Here is a 13,326-nt window from a genome sequence, read left to right as displayed (position 1 = left end):
GACACACTGATATCCTCTTTCTCATACTAATGGACACTGTGTTGCAGTGTCGCCTGTGTACGTAGTTGGAACTTCGCCAGCAGCGAAAATTTGCTGCATGAAATTGCACGTTTAGTGGCGACGGAGCTTTAATTCGGTGGCTCTCAATCTTTTCTCTGGGTATGGTTACTAGATTTTGACGTGACATTTCAGATATTCTATCCTAAAATGGCGTATGGACTAACTTAATTCAATCCACTGAGCCATTTTTTGCACCAAACCAAACTTCAGATATTCTAGGATCTTACTTCAATTTTGATGTTTCAAAACATACGTGCGCAATACATAAATTTACGCAAACAAATATATAACACATAGAACTATTTAGCAGCGACACGTGTGTGAGATTTTTATGTTCAACATCGTAAAATATTGACAGTAATAATTTAATGTCATTTCTTTGTGTTTATATTTTACGTTGTTTACATGACGTGAGAAGAAGGGAAGGTTATATTCGATACATGTGACACAAGGCAGAAAAAGGAGAAAAAATGGGTAAAGATTTTTGAATACATATGTAAAATAAGTTTGTTGTTCATGTTTGAGAAATAATCAATTCGCATGTATGTAAAATATGATCATATTTTAGATAAACCATGCTCTCCTGAAGAAATTGAGAAGAAGCGTTTAGTAGCATTGCAAAGAAGAAAAGAAGCTCAATTAAGGGCACAAAAGACATATAAAAATAATTCATTACATGATCAATTCAATTACAAGGAGAACAGAAATATCAAAGACAATACAGTAGTTAGAAGTAGTCCAATGCATGAACAATCCAGACACAGTGAAAGTACAAATATTATAAGACAAGAAAGACCAAGCAATCGTTTCAGTCCTATTGAAGCAAAAAACTTCTTTAATAAAAAAACACTTGTAACAGGAAATTGTTACATGACCACTGATGATAGATTTGCAGTAGAACTATCAACATTTGTACCTGAAATTATTGAGACATTTAAAACAATTCCAAGCAGAGTATATGGTATGTATATGATTTAAATGATAATTTATATGTAAATGTTTATGTGTATTATGTTTTACAGATGTAAAAACTAGAATATGGAATTTTCACATAAATGATTATGAAATTCTGATGCAGAAACTAATGTGTCATAACCCTAGGATATCTGTAACAAAAATACCAGAGAATATTCTTCAGGTAATCATAGACATCAAAATTTGTCAAATTAACTAATAAAAAGAACATGTAAACTTTGAAACACTTATATATATATATATATATTTTAGATATTTAAAAAAAACTTAAAATTAGACAAGCAAATAGCAACACCAGATCTGTCAAAAATTGATGAACAATTAACAAGTAATTTAATGCCATTTCAACAAGATGGTGTTTGGTAAATTTAGTTTTATATGATCATCCACATGTATTATGTTTATATGTTTATCTCTTGTTCTAATAATAAATTTATTCTAGCTATGGTATATCTAGAAGCGGCCGTTGCATGATTGCAGATGACATGGGTTTAGGGAAAACAATGCAAGCATTAGGCATAGCACATTATTTTAAAGAGAATTGGCCTCTTTTGATTGTGGTTCCTTCATCAGTCAGGTATTCATTATTTATTTTTCACATTATTGCAATAGGTATGTTAAAAATTTATCTTGTTTAGATATCAGTGGTCTGAAGCAATTTATGAGTTCCTGCCGTCTGTACCTGCACACTATATTCATCATTTTTTAAATGCAAAAGATTGTATCGGAGATGCAAAGATTACTATTGTATCATATGAGTTATTAGTACGAGCTATAGAAACCTTCAAGAAACATATTTTTGGATTTGTTATTTTGGTATATATAAATTAATTAAATACATAATACAAGTTTTTGTTATCAAGTTTATCCTGAATGGTGATATTTTAATATTGAATTATATATAGGATGAATCACATGTCTTGAAGAGCAATAAGACTGCAAGATTTCAAGCTGCTCAAGAAATATGCACTCATGCTCGCCACGTTGTGCTGCTCACTGGAACTCCAGCTCTGTCAAGACCAATCGAATTGCATTCTCAGATCAGTCTTATTTCCCCGCGATTTATGAGGTAATAGAACTTTATGTGTGGGTATGTTTTATGTTCATGTGCAATTATGCTTAATAATTCTGAAAATGACTTTGCAGATACGAAGACTATGGTATACGATACTGCGCAGGACAAAGAAGTACATTTGGTTGGGACTTTACTGGTTCCTCAAATTTACAGGAATTGCAATTGCTATTGAAGTCTACTTGTATGATTCGAAGGCTAAAAGCTAATGTATTAAATCAATTGCCATCTAAAATAAGGTTTTGGAACAAAATTAATGTTTTGTGACGTCATACTCTAAAGAGAATTTGTGTATTTACTTTAAACATACATATATTTTAGACAAGTGGTTGTGTTAGATTCTGATTTAATTAAAGCTGGCACCAAACAAATGAAGGAGATGTCGAAACTATTGCAAAAAAAGATCACAGCCCTAGAACGGCATAATGCTCTATTGCAGTATTACAATGAGTCTGGTTTCGCAAGATTAAAGGCAGTGTGGTATATATATATTAATATATTTTCACATGGTTTTCTGTTTTTACTATTAAAAAAAGTTGTTTAATTTATGATTATTTTGTGGAATTTAACATCAATATTATAGCAAGTATGTCACGAATTTATTTGAAGACAAAAAAAAGTGTCTTCTTTATGCTCATCATCAAGTAGTTTTGGATGCCATTTGCAAAGTTGCTGACTCTATGAACATACGGTAAACTTTTCTAAATAATTCTTTAATCTCTATACTCGACATTGTAGTTTAATTTTTGTTTACAACTGTAATGTGTTAAAATTGTGACAATTTTTTTTCAGATATGTGAGAATTGATGGCAAAACCTCTCCAGAGCAAAGAAAAGTCGAAGTGGATACATTTCAGGAGAATGATGATTGTTTGGCGGCCGTTTTGTCAATTACCGCAGCAAATGCTGGCGTTACATTAACGGCCGCAAGTCTAGTAGTCTTCGCTGAATTATTCTGGAACCCTGGTGTAAATTATTGATTTACAACTATTGTTTTTGTCACACATATATATATTATTAAATATGTACTAGGTTTATTTAACACAAAATTATTTTACACATACAGGTTTTGTGTCAGGCAGAAGACAGAGTGCACAGAATCGGGCAAAATGACAAAGTTATAATCCAATATTTGGTAGCGAAAGACACTGCAGACGATTATATATGGCCGTTAATTAAGAATAAAATGAAAGTTTTGAATGCAGCTGGATTCGACCACGATTTGTCAATAGATAACGTTGACATCCAGAAAGAAACCGGACAACAAGATTTGACAACTTATTTTCTGAATACTTCCTCGTCCTCTGGAGGAACGCAATCGCAACAAGATAAAGAGCAAGAAGATTCCCAAAATATGAAAGACATTATTAAGCAAGAAAATGAATTTATTAAGCAAGAAAATGATCCGGAAGCATCAACATCTAAAAGCAACTTCGAAGAATTACTTGAAATTGATGAAGAATGTTTCGACTCTTGTAATTGGGATAATATGATATAATTGCAGTTATTTTAAATCTGAATGTTAAAATACTCTTTCGCAAATTTATTTGTTATTTAATTATTTTGCTATAAAAACAGTTCTCTGTATGTCTTTCCTATTCTCTTGTTTGTATTTTATGCATGTCGTTATTTTCTTCCAGGAATTGATAACGATATTTAAAAAAGATGGTTTGCAATAAAACAAATTAACAATTTTGCCTGTAAAACAGAATTATTTATGAAAGATATATGTATAGAGATTTAAAAGAATTTAAGCTTATTTTATGTCAAAAAAGTTTAAATCCAGTTGTATAATCACACGCGATAAATTTGTAAAAGTATTATTTATATACTTGACATAAAATAGTTTTTTGTTTCCACCTCTGCATGTCAAAAGTCTAGTTACCACTAGTTACTTCTTCTGCGCACAACTGGCTGACACTGATAGCCGAGACAAGCGTCATCTGTAAACTGAGTTGTGAAGAAAGTCAATTTAAAAATGACAGATGAAAAAGTCGGTTCACTGGAGGAAGAAGCTTTAAAGAGAAAGGAGCGACTTCAGGCGTTGAAGAGAAAAAATGAAGAGACCAAGGAGAATAAAAAGGATATGATCGAAACGTTACCGAAGTATAAATCTCTTATTCTGAAGACAACTTTAATCGACGTTTAATTTCAACTAACCTCAAATTATCGCCAAAATTGCTCAAAATCTTGTATTTTTCAGGCCGAAATTCCGAAGTTACAAGCCGCAGGATGAAGGTTTGAAGAGTAACATGATAGAAGATGCAAAACCCGGAGATGTGGAAACCGTAGTTAAGGAACAATTGGACGCGGCGAAGAGCAAAGTGGTTGTTGAGGAATTAGTAAGTAAATAAATGTGGTTTCTTTTGCTAAGCATAAAAAAAAATGGTTCTTGATTTGCTTATTTAGGATATAAGCAATTTGGCGCCAAGAAAACCCGATTGGGATTTGAAGCGAGATATAGCAAAAAAATTAGAGATATTAGAAAGGAGAACGCAGAAGGCGATAGCGGAAGAAGTGAGAATGCGTCTCAAACAGGGTCAACAAAATCTAGCAGCTTACGTAAACGAGCCTGAGGGATAAGCAAATCTTCTATATCAATATGTGAATATTTTATGAGAAATTTATATTTGTATATGTGTACTTTTCTTAAAATATATATTTTCAAAAATCAGTTATTCCTTGTACAACATCGTGTTCTATTTTTTCTTTCTTTTATGTATACGCATTAGTAGACACATAAGCAAATTAGAGATATAGCTCTTTTGAGTAGATATATTTGTCTATTCGAGCTCGAATAAGAACGATGGCAATCCAACTTTATCAATTTCAAGGCAACCATTTCAGTTGCTAATTATATCGCTATCAATCACAGTAAGTATGTATATACATGTGCGCTATGGTAGCTACTATATGTGTTATTATCAGTATTGACATTCCAGAATAAATAATTGCTGAAAATATACTTTATCACATACAGTATATCTCAAATACAGGCATCGAATAGTTGACTCTTCTCATAAAGTCACATACAAGCAGTTAATTATTACCTTTTAATCTTCAAACACACACACACACAACACATACATTCATAAAACTACATCCATTTAGTAAAGCTTCTTGATTTTCCTTGTTTCGTGTGTTTGGATTAGAAATAGATACAGCAATTGTGAAAAAGAAAACGTCTGACTAGAACATGTCGTATCAAGGTCTTCATATAGCGATCAAAAGAATCGCCAAGAAAGCTCCTAATGCGATAATCGAGAATGGCACTCTAAGATTGTGCTGTCCAGAATGGTCACCGAAATGATGGTTGTGGAAAATAACGTTCTTTGACGCGTCGTCATTCTGATGTACTGCGTTCGTATCGATGTTCTGTAGAACTATTCGATCTTCCAAAGGCTGTACCGGCCGAAAGTTGTGGGTCAGTTTGTTACCGTCGGATGTGCGCAAGTCGCGAAAAGCAGCCAACTGAAATCAAATAGAAGCGTTAAATTTTGAGTAAATATATATATATATATATGTACATGTGCGCGGCTTGAGTCAGATCTTTTTTTTCGTGCAGATTATTAATTTGCAATAAATTGTGCTGTATAATGTTCAAAAATGTGTCAGGACACCTGTTGATGCGACAACTGCTGACGATCCTTGAAGTCAATCCACGTAACGATTTCGAGACAAGGTGGAGTGGTCAACGAACCGTTGTATGTGAAGTAGTCCTGCATGCTCGCGACATCGGGCACAAGTAATCTGCCTAGCAACAATGGCTCTTCCAACATTTTTTCTTTACCCATCGTTTCTATGTCGGGAAGCATTTCTACGATGGGTTCGTAAGTCGGATGTGATAAAGGACCTACCTAAAAATTGTATTACTTTTTTTTTTTTATTTCTTCTACAGAGATACGAAATTATAAAACAATATATTAAATGATAATTATAATAATAGAAAAACCTCAATAAGTGAGTGATATTGCTTTATGCAACAAACAAGATCAAGAGTACGTAAGATAAATTGATAAAAAAAAAAAAATTAAATAATATATCTCTTAAAAATAAAAAATTTCTGCAAAAAATGATCACTTTACCTCGTACAAATACGCTAAAACGGTCAAACCATCGGAATGTTTAAGAGCCTCGTTCATCGATTTGTAATCCTCCTTGTAAAACACTGCGTGCATTTCCATCGGGAACGAGCGATTGTTAATTAAGTCCTCCGATCCCTCGCGATCGTTCTCGCCCCAATGGAAGTGTAATTGCTCGAACACATAAACGCCGTTCCCCAAAGGTCCTCCCGCTAACATCGGCCGTACGGATTCGTTGCTCTTCAGCATAACTGAACGGAAGAACACAGTAACAGAAGAACATTGTAACAGGCAACGATAATTATCACAACCTCTACAGTGTGTATATCTTTTTTTATGTAAGAGACGTTGCGTATTAGAAGCAAGTGTATCTTCGCGCATCTAAAACCCGATTACGTATTAACTTGATTAGCTCGTTCACGGCGTGTTTAATGCCCGTTGAGAAACGACCGCTCATACAAACTTTTTGTATATATAGCTATATATAAGTTTCCTCCGTTCACCGTTCACACACAATTCACCTGACTTTTTTTTATAGACTACAATAATCGTAATCATATGGTACACCGTTTCTTTCTTCGTTTCGTTCTGATTACACTGGGAAGAGACGGTTCTTTTTTCTTTTCTTTTTACTTCACGTACTCGTGAACACGATCACGTCTCAAATTTCCCATATCTAAAGATAGACGCAAGAAGCCTGTACATGACATCGGTCAAAAAAATGACAAATCTAATGTTTCCCGGTGTATCGAATGCGATCAGACGAGCCGTGAAATCCTCACCTGTGTGACCATTGTTCGTCAGAAACGACAAGCACGGACTGTCAATGCCGATCAATTTCAATGGCGGCAGACTGACGTTCTTGACATTGTGCTCCTCTATGTTAATGGGCGATTGGTGTTTTCCAATGCACGCGTGATAGTCCTCGCCCCAGTGCGACGGACCTACAGAAAGAGATCGTTTCACACATATAAAAATATAAGTGTAAATTTGAACTTTAAATAGCAAATTTCGAACTGTTTACCGTGACTCCCGTCGTAGCTAAAGTCATGACCGAGGCAGAATCCTGCGAAACAATATTTGTTAGAATAAAGTTTATGAATCACATTAGAAAATTAGAAAGTTTAAGAAAAAACCGCGTACATAATGTGGATAATTAAATTACTTAGCATTTTTCCTCCAAGAAAATTTATAAATGTGTTTATGTGTTCAAATAAATACTTGGCGCAGTTAGTAAAAGAAAACACTATGGATTTACTCTTACACGTGCGTAAATGATACACTTTATGAGCAAATGATAACGAACAGACAGTCTGTGAAATACGTTGGAAAATTTTCTCAGAAGTTGAAAGCGCATTTCGAATTCCTCGTCTCGAAATACAAATTAGTCATTGCCGATGCGCTCGTTATGCGTAAGAAAACGGTCTTAATTAATTCTTTTCTAACGTGCGATTTTCCGCTTGGTATAGGCATCCTACGTTGTTGCGATTCACATCTGCTCGACACTTGCGACGAAGTGATGATGCTCGAGAAACACACTCGACTTTCGCTTTAGTTCAAATGGTCACGCGGGGACCATCAACGGGGACATTGCTTGAAACTCCTTGGCTGATTTAAAGCGATTGTCTTGAGAATGATGAGCATCCTCGACGTCCATCCTTCCATTATGCAAAATCTATATTGTTGCGCGATTACGTGAGGCGCGTAATACAGGAAACATATCGGTTTATATCTAACAAGGGGGGTAAACATTTCTTTTCCGATCGCACTTCAGTGTTGATCGATGAAAACGTTTTATTGAGATATAATAAACTAATCGCAAATAATAATATTCGGAAAGAATGAATGAATACCTACCTATCGTCCGTGAATACACGTATCATATTGACGTAAGAAAGAAAAACGTGAGTGATAACCAATGTTTATTAAGTCACAAACCAATTTTGTGAAAAAGACTACTGCGTACATAGAGTCTTTCTAACAATAGATAATTGACGAATATTTAACTTGGAGGACGATGAATATTCGCGTGAAGGCACAATAACACATTCATGAATTTTGTAGAATAAAATAACGTAGAGATCGATATTACGTGTCTATGCGAATTGTCATTTTCGTGCCTGTGACATTGGATTTGACAGGATCGGGTGAATTGTGCATTATATTGTAGATGATTTTGTTCTTATTGATAAAATTTCTTTTTCCGTTAAACGCAGTTAGTTTTTTGTTTTTTTATAACGACGAATAATTAGTTTTACTTTATCGAAAATTTGCATCACATAAGCGCAAAGTAATGTTCGGTAAAACATGTTGTTTTAGTAAGTTTGTTTGTTTTAAGTTTGTTAAAGTAAAGCAAAGTAAAGGTTTTTTAGTAAGTTTTTCAAGTTCCGCTCGCTTATTCATTAAACGTCTTTCATAAGGTGACATCTACATATGAATGATACACTTTTTTTTTTTTTAGAATTCAAACAGACTTAGTTTTAACGATATAGTCGCGGCAAAAGTGAAACAGAATTGCTTTACGACGTAAGCCGATAATCACTGGAGATTATGTGACTACTCAGAATTTTTTCTTTAGAATCTTTTCTTTTAAATTATAGACTTTTATTGTAGTCTTGAATATATATTTATAAAACAAATATGTGTTTATAAAACAACAGCCAATCGGATAAAATTGATATATAAACGATAATGTTAAAGAGTGCATCATATTCGGATGATCTTGACTTTTATCAATTTACGACGAGAAAAGATGCGTGTGTGTGTGTGATATCAAATTATCTGAAAAAAAACCAACCAACACCCATTTCGTGATATGCGCGATAGATTACGAAAACTGCAACGGCTTTGGATCAATTTTGTTCAACTTCAAATATGTTCCTTTTCGATGGAAGAAAATTTTCTTGAATCTTCTATAATCTTCCATCGGAACGTTTCTTATTTTCCGAGGCAGAAGCGCACAAACGCAATGTCGCGAATTTAAATCTCAGAAACTACGCAATCCCGACACGGTTAAACGCGAAGAATTCATTATTTCAAATTCATCTTCCGCGAGCTCGTGTGCGTGTGCGTATGATATCATTATTATTCTTATCATTAGCTACATTCCTATATATTTGTTTATACCTTGGGATACAATTTATGCGAAAAACTTATATGAAAGACGTGAGAGGAGTTGTTAAACAATATCGCGTTCTTTGTTATATGAATATTAAATTGAATGGATCACATACATATTGAGAATAAATTTGAAAATCAACGCTGGAATTGTTAATTAACTTCTCTTTTGTATTCTTTGCCAGATGCTCTGTTTTTCATTCGCGGCGATAATTTCAATGCGCATCCATGCAATGTTGCGTTAAGCAATATATTTAAAAATTCCTAATTCATAATACACATACATATTGTTATTCATTGTAGCAACAATGTTGCGTTATGCAATACATTTGAAAAAATTCTTAATTCATAATACACATACATATTATTATTCATCGTAGCAACAATGTTCTCTGATTACAAATTTAACTCGACTATCTCTATACGTACATTGATTTTCATCGAAACTAGAGCAGACAGTTTCTATTTTTAATTTTTATTTTTTTTGTTTTTTTATGTACAAATAAAAAAAATCTCCTTTTATTATTAAAAAAAGTTTTTAAAATTTTTATTACTAAAAATAAGAAAAATTACCTTTAAAAAATAACGATTAATGATTTCTACGTTACGATACATCCTGTTGTCATCACGCTACACATTTAGAGCTCACTTTTATATAAATTTCTTAGAATATCATTATCTTCCGGATAATTTTGTTATTCTTCTCATATTACGATGATATGACGGTTTAAGTTAACACGCTTCGCTCTCGCCAATCTTACTTTACGATACGATTGCGCATAAATTAACGATAATTGCAAGAAATTACACGATAATCTATATAACAAAATGGTAAAATGTAAAATAATCGATGTTAAGTAACAAAGTATGACAAGTAAGACAGAGAGACAGCGCAGCTTCTCTAGTTCAGAGATTCGAGACACAATTTAACAAAGAAACTGTCGAACTCCAAGGAAGAACAGATTTGTAAAAGGGACAATATTGAGACAAGTCCGGAGCGAAAGAGTTATGTATCCTATCCGATTGCTAATAAGTATTCAAGCGGAGACTCACTTGGAAGGAGAAAGAGGCCAAGCGAAATAAGCAAGAACAGCAACACCATGATCGTTCACCCCGTCAGGCTTACACCATGAAATTCCAAGGCACTAGTGGCAACTCACTGAATCCTGACTCTCGTCGAGGAATCAACCAAGAAATACCGATGCTCTCTTGCGGCCGGTGGTAGACTGAATGCTGCCGGCTCGGTCGACCATGTTAAATAAGAGTCGCTTCTATTTTGCGGCGTGCGATCGACTCCGCACGACCACGTCGACAGAAGGAAGGGAAAAACGATTTGCTTCATGATGACATGAAATTAATGTCGAGGGTAATGATTACGAGGGGCGATTCCAACTCTGCGAAAAAAGAGAATCAAAGAGCAATTAAGAAAAATCATCTCGCGAACATTAAATTAACGAATCAGCGGCTGATAATAAATCGCACCTTTTTCGTGTTTCTTGCACACAATAATGTATGTTCTTATATTAATTTAAATTATTACATATTGTATTTTTTTTCTCTATACACGATACAACTGTAGTTATAGTACGTTTTGTAAGTTATTTTGTAAGTCATTTTGCTTTCTATTTTTATATGTAAACGTTTGTTTTATCTTAAACGTTAGTTGATAGTACAAGCAGGAATTTGTCCAATATATCCGGGTAATATGTGATGATAAATATTAGGTCTACCGGAAAGGTCTGTCCGTTTTTGGAATAAAACAAAATACAAATTTTTCTTAATTTTTCAAAAATGGGATATACAAATTGCCCTCACGCTGACAAGAAATCATTAATAATAATGGCAATTATATTATTTAATAAAGTTTATTGACGATAAGAAAAATTTGTATTTTGTTTTATTCCAAAAACGGACAGAACTTTCTGGTAGACCTAATACATAACTTATGTTACTTAGTTTTCTTATATTCTTACTTTTTAATATTTCAACTTCCGTTTCCGCGAAATAATTCTTTGTGGTTTTCTTCTTAGCGATCGTGTAATTCCCGACTGATTTGTTATACAATTCTCGATCTCATTTTCCAAATTGGCTATTGAAAGATTAATAACATCCTGTTTTTATCATCAATATGAAAAAATGTAACCACGTTTCTATCGTCAAATTTCATTAATGACGAGCTGCGATTATAGGACGCATTAAAATACGATTGTATGGTATGTATGTAAATATATGGTATACTCATTTGAAAGATACGCAACAAGTATGTGTGACATAATGTTATAATCGATCGCAAAATGTCCTTTTGCTACTAAAATTACGCGCACTGCGATAAGTACTTATTGTGTTTTACGTGAATTTTTTTTTTTATGTCGTTTAAATAAGAAGAAGAGAGCGATATGAAGCGTCGTGTTAGTTAAGTAAAATTTTGATCTTTTCTTGTGGAAAATATCGATGATCGGGTTTCGCGGCGGCGCTAAATGACGCACAGGAACTTTTCATAATCGAAAGCAGCGCAGGCAACAGGTCTGATTTCGCAAGTGTTTCGCAATAATAAATATTATAGTAGAAATCTGCTGGCGTTATAGCACATGGAAAACAAAAGCAAGGACGGATTATTGTTCAAGGCGGTCATTGATTTTACACTGGAAATCGTAAGATGGAATTTTTATAAGTTTTCTGCGTGTGTTAAAAAGATACGGGGAAACGCACGCACGTTGGGAGCGAAACGCGTTCATATTATTATTGTACTTACGCGATGAGGATCGCTGTTGCGCGCGTTAAACTCAAAACCATTATTTAAATAGTTTCTTCGGTTCGGTGTCCTTGGCTTTTTAAATGCAACTCGAACTTCTCAAACACACGCGAGCGCCTCGCGCAGCCGATGAAGAGCAGAGGAATTAATCGGTCTTGCACACGTGCAACGTGAGACATCACGCCGTTTAGGTTTAGGAAATCCAGTCAGATGTCTTGACGACGGAACGAATCATGGTTGCTTGGTAAAATTCTGGAAAATTAGCGCAATTGGTCACGGTTAACAATACATAAGTGAACGACGAAGGCGCATAGTGTTTGCTTGCTCGACTATTGTTCGGCGATTGCACAACGTCAGAAATTGAGATAACAATCGTGTGGCTAATGTGCGCACGATGTAGTTTGCAATTTGTGGCTATTTCGATTGTTGATACATCGGTGTGGTGCGTGATGTAGTTTCTCGCATTTGGCGAACGAGTTGGTGGTTACAAACGAGAAGTGACGAGAGGTGAAGTTAGTAATTAGTAATTATAAATCGTGTGCCACACGATATCCTCATGCTTGTGTGCGCGATAATTAATATCGCGATCAGTCAAATTCACATGATGTCTTCGCGCCGGTATATTATTTTCTTTTTTTTTTTTTATCACGCATCGTAATTTGAATTTTATATAACACACTCCGCGCAGTGTGTATTATATAACATTTAAACGATTTATTACGATGTATTAATATATATATATGGTCGATTATATATACACAGATAAATCAAATAAAAGAATAATTTCAAAATAATTTTGTTTGCGCCCCGTAGCGATCAATCACACGTCCACGTTCGGTGATTGATTAAGATTTATTAACATTCTTGCGATAAGAGAAAAATATCACTTGAAAAAACGCGTGATATACGGAAACTCCATCTACGTATTGTATAGTCGTTTTCTTCTCATTTATCATTAAACGAATTATTGCAAACAATTGTTGTAAAAATATTTTATTTAAAAGTTAAATTAATTAAATTAATTTACTTGCCCATACATGTGTGAGAAACTTGTTTTGTAAACTTCTCGTCAAGTTTTGCGGAGACAAAGTTTTTTTGGAGTAGTAACAAAATCGAGTATCGTTGACATTTTTCAACTTGACATGTTCGTCCTTTAGCGATATTCTTATCCGTCGTCGATGTTTTTGTTCGATGCCGATCTCTACTTCGCGTTGTTCCGTTTTCAATGTAACAAAAAAAAATCGGATCAAGATGTCGCACGCATCAAAC

General features: G+C 34.1%; 3 protein-coding genes across 4 annotated transcripts; 2 read left to right on the top strand and 1 right to left on the bottom strand.

Annotated features, from left to right (window-relative positions):
• The first annotated feature begins 90 nt into the window (after positions 1 to 90).
• LOC109853071 (SWI/SNF-related matrix-associated actin-dependent regulator of chromatin subfamily A-like protein 1) lies at positions 91 to 3,782 on the top strand. Its single transcript, XM_020424814.1, has 12 exons — positions 91 to 534; positions 629 to 1,021; positions 1,083 to 1,198; positions 1,288 to 1,397; positions 1,478 to 1,612; positions 1,674 to 1,851; positions 1,941 to 2,104; positions 2,182 to 2,346; positions 2,429 to 2,587; positions 2,691 to 2,798; positions 2,900 to 3,074; positions 3,173 to 3,782. The coding sequence occupies exons 1-12, from the start codon at positions 531 to 533 to the stop codon at positions 3,602 to 3,604; spliced, it is 2,139 nt and encodes a 712-aa protein (XP_020280403.1). The 5' UTR covers positions 91 to 530; the 3' UTR covers positions 3,605 to 3,782.
• Positions 3,783 to 3,990: 208 nt separating this feature from the next.
• LOC109853073 (coiled-coil domain-containing protein 12) lies at positions 3,991 to 4,780 on the top strand. The gene is made up of 3 exons (XM_020424817.1): positions 3,991 to 4,212; positions 4,310 to 4,448; positions 4,516 to 4,780. The coding sequence occupies exons 1-3, from the start codon at positions 4,085 to 4,087 to the stop codon at positions 4,687 to 4,689; spliced, it is 441 nt and encodes a 146-aa protein (XP_020280406.1). The 5' UTR covers positions 3,991 to 4,084; the 3' UTR covers positions 4,690 to 4,780.
• On the bottom strand, positions 4,746 to 13,267 carry LOC109853072 (carbonic anhydrase 2-like). 2 transcript variants are annotated; one of them, XM_020424815.1, is made up of 9 exons: positions 13,095 to 13,267; positions 12,058 to 12,309; positions 11,279 to 11,394; positions 10,359 to 10,699; positions 7,213 to 7,254; positions 6,971 to 7,132; positions 6,192 to 6,439; positions 5,727 to 5,963; positions 4,746 to 5,577 (listed from the first exon to the last, which is right to left on the bottom strand). In XM_020424815.1, the coding sequence occupies exons 4-9, from the start codon at positions 10,405 to 10,407 to the stop codon at positions 5,320 to 5,322; spliced, it is 996 nt and encodes a 331-aa protein (XP_020280404.1). In that variant the 5' UTR covers positions 10,408 to 10,699; positions 11,279 to 11,394; positions 12,058 to 12,309; positions 13,095 to 13,267; the 3' UTR covers positions 4,746 to 5,319. The 2 variants fall into 2 exon arrangements, with proteins under 2 accessions (XP_020280404.1, XP_020280405.1); XM_020424816.1 differs by lacking the exon at positions 11,279 to 11,394.
• Between the last annotated feature and the right edge of the window lie 59 nt (positions 13,268 to 13,326).

The sequence above is a fragment of the Pseudomyrmex gracilis genome, unplaced genomic scaffold (assembly GCF_002006095.1).
Source record: "Pseudomyrmex gracilis isolate BER0280 unplaced genomic scaffold, ASM200609v1 scaffold_42, whole genome shotgun sequence".
Lineage (NCBI taxonomy): Eukaryota > Metazoa > Arthropoda > Insecta > Hymenoptera > Formicidae > Pseudomyrmex > Pseudomyrmex gracilis.
The sequence above is the reverse complement of the archived record's forward strand: the minus strand, read 5'-3'. Positions and strand labels throughout refer to the sequence as shown.

Coding starts and splice junctions, on each gene's coding strand:
- LOC109853071 (XM_020424814.1), top strand. Junction 1,398..1,477: donor TTTCAACAAGATGGTGTTTG/GTAAATTTAGTT, acceptor AATTTATTCTAG/CTATGGTATATCTAGAAGCG. Junction 1,613..1,673: donor GTGGTTCCTTCATCAGTCAG/GTATTCATTATT, acceptor TATCTTGTTTAG/ATATCAGTGGTCTGAAGCAA.
- LOC109853073 (XM_020424817.1), top strand. CDS start 4,085: ATGACAGATGAAAAAGTCGGTTCACTGGAGGAAGAAGCTTTAAAGAGA. Junction 4,213..4,309: donor ATGATCGAAACGTTACCGAA/GTATAAATCTCT, acceptor TGTATTTTTCAG/GCCGAAATTCCGAAGTTACA. Junction 4,449..4,515: donor AAGTGGTTGTTGAGGAATTA/GTAAGTAAATAA, acceptor TTGCTTATTTAG/GATATAAGCAATTTGGCGCC.
- LOC109853072 (XM_020424815.1), bottom strand. CDS start 10,407: ATGGTGTTGCTGTTCTTGCTTATTTCGCTTGGCCTCTTTCTCCTTCCA. Junction 7,133..7,212: donor TAGCTACGACGGGAGTCACG/GTAAACAGTTCG, acceptor CTCTTTCTGTAG/GTCCGTCGCACTGGGGCGAG. Junction 6,440..6,970: donor GACGAACAATGGTCACACAG/GTGAGGATTTCA, acceptor TCTTCCGTTCAG/TTATGCTGAAGAGCAACGAA.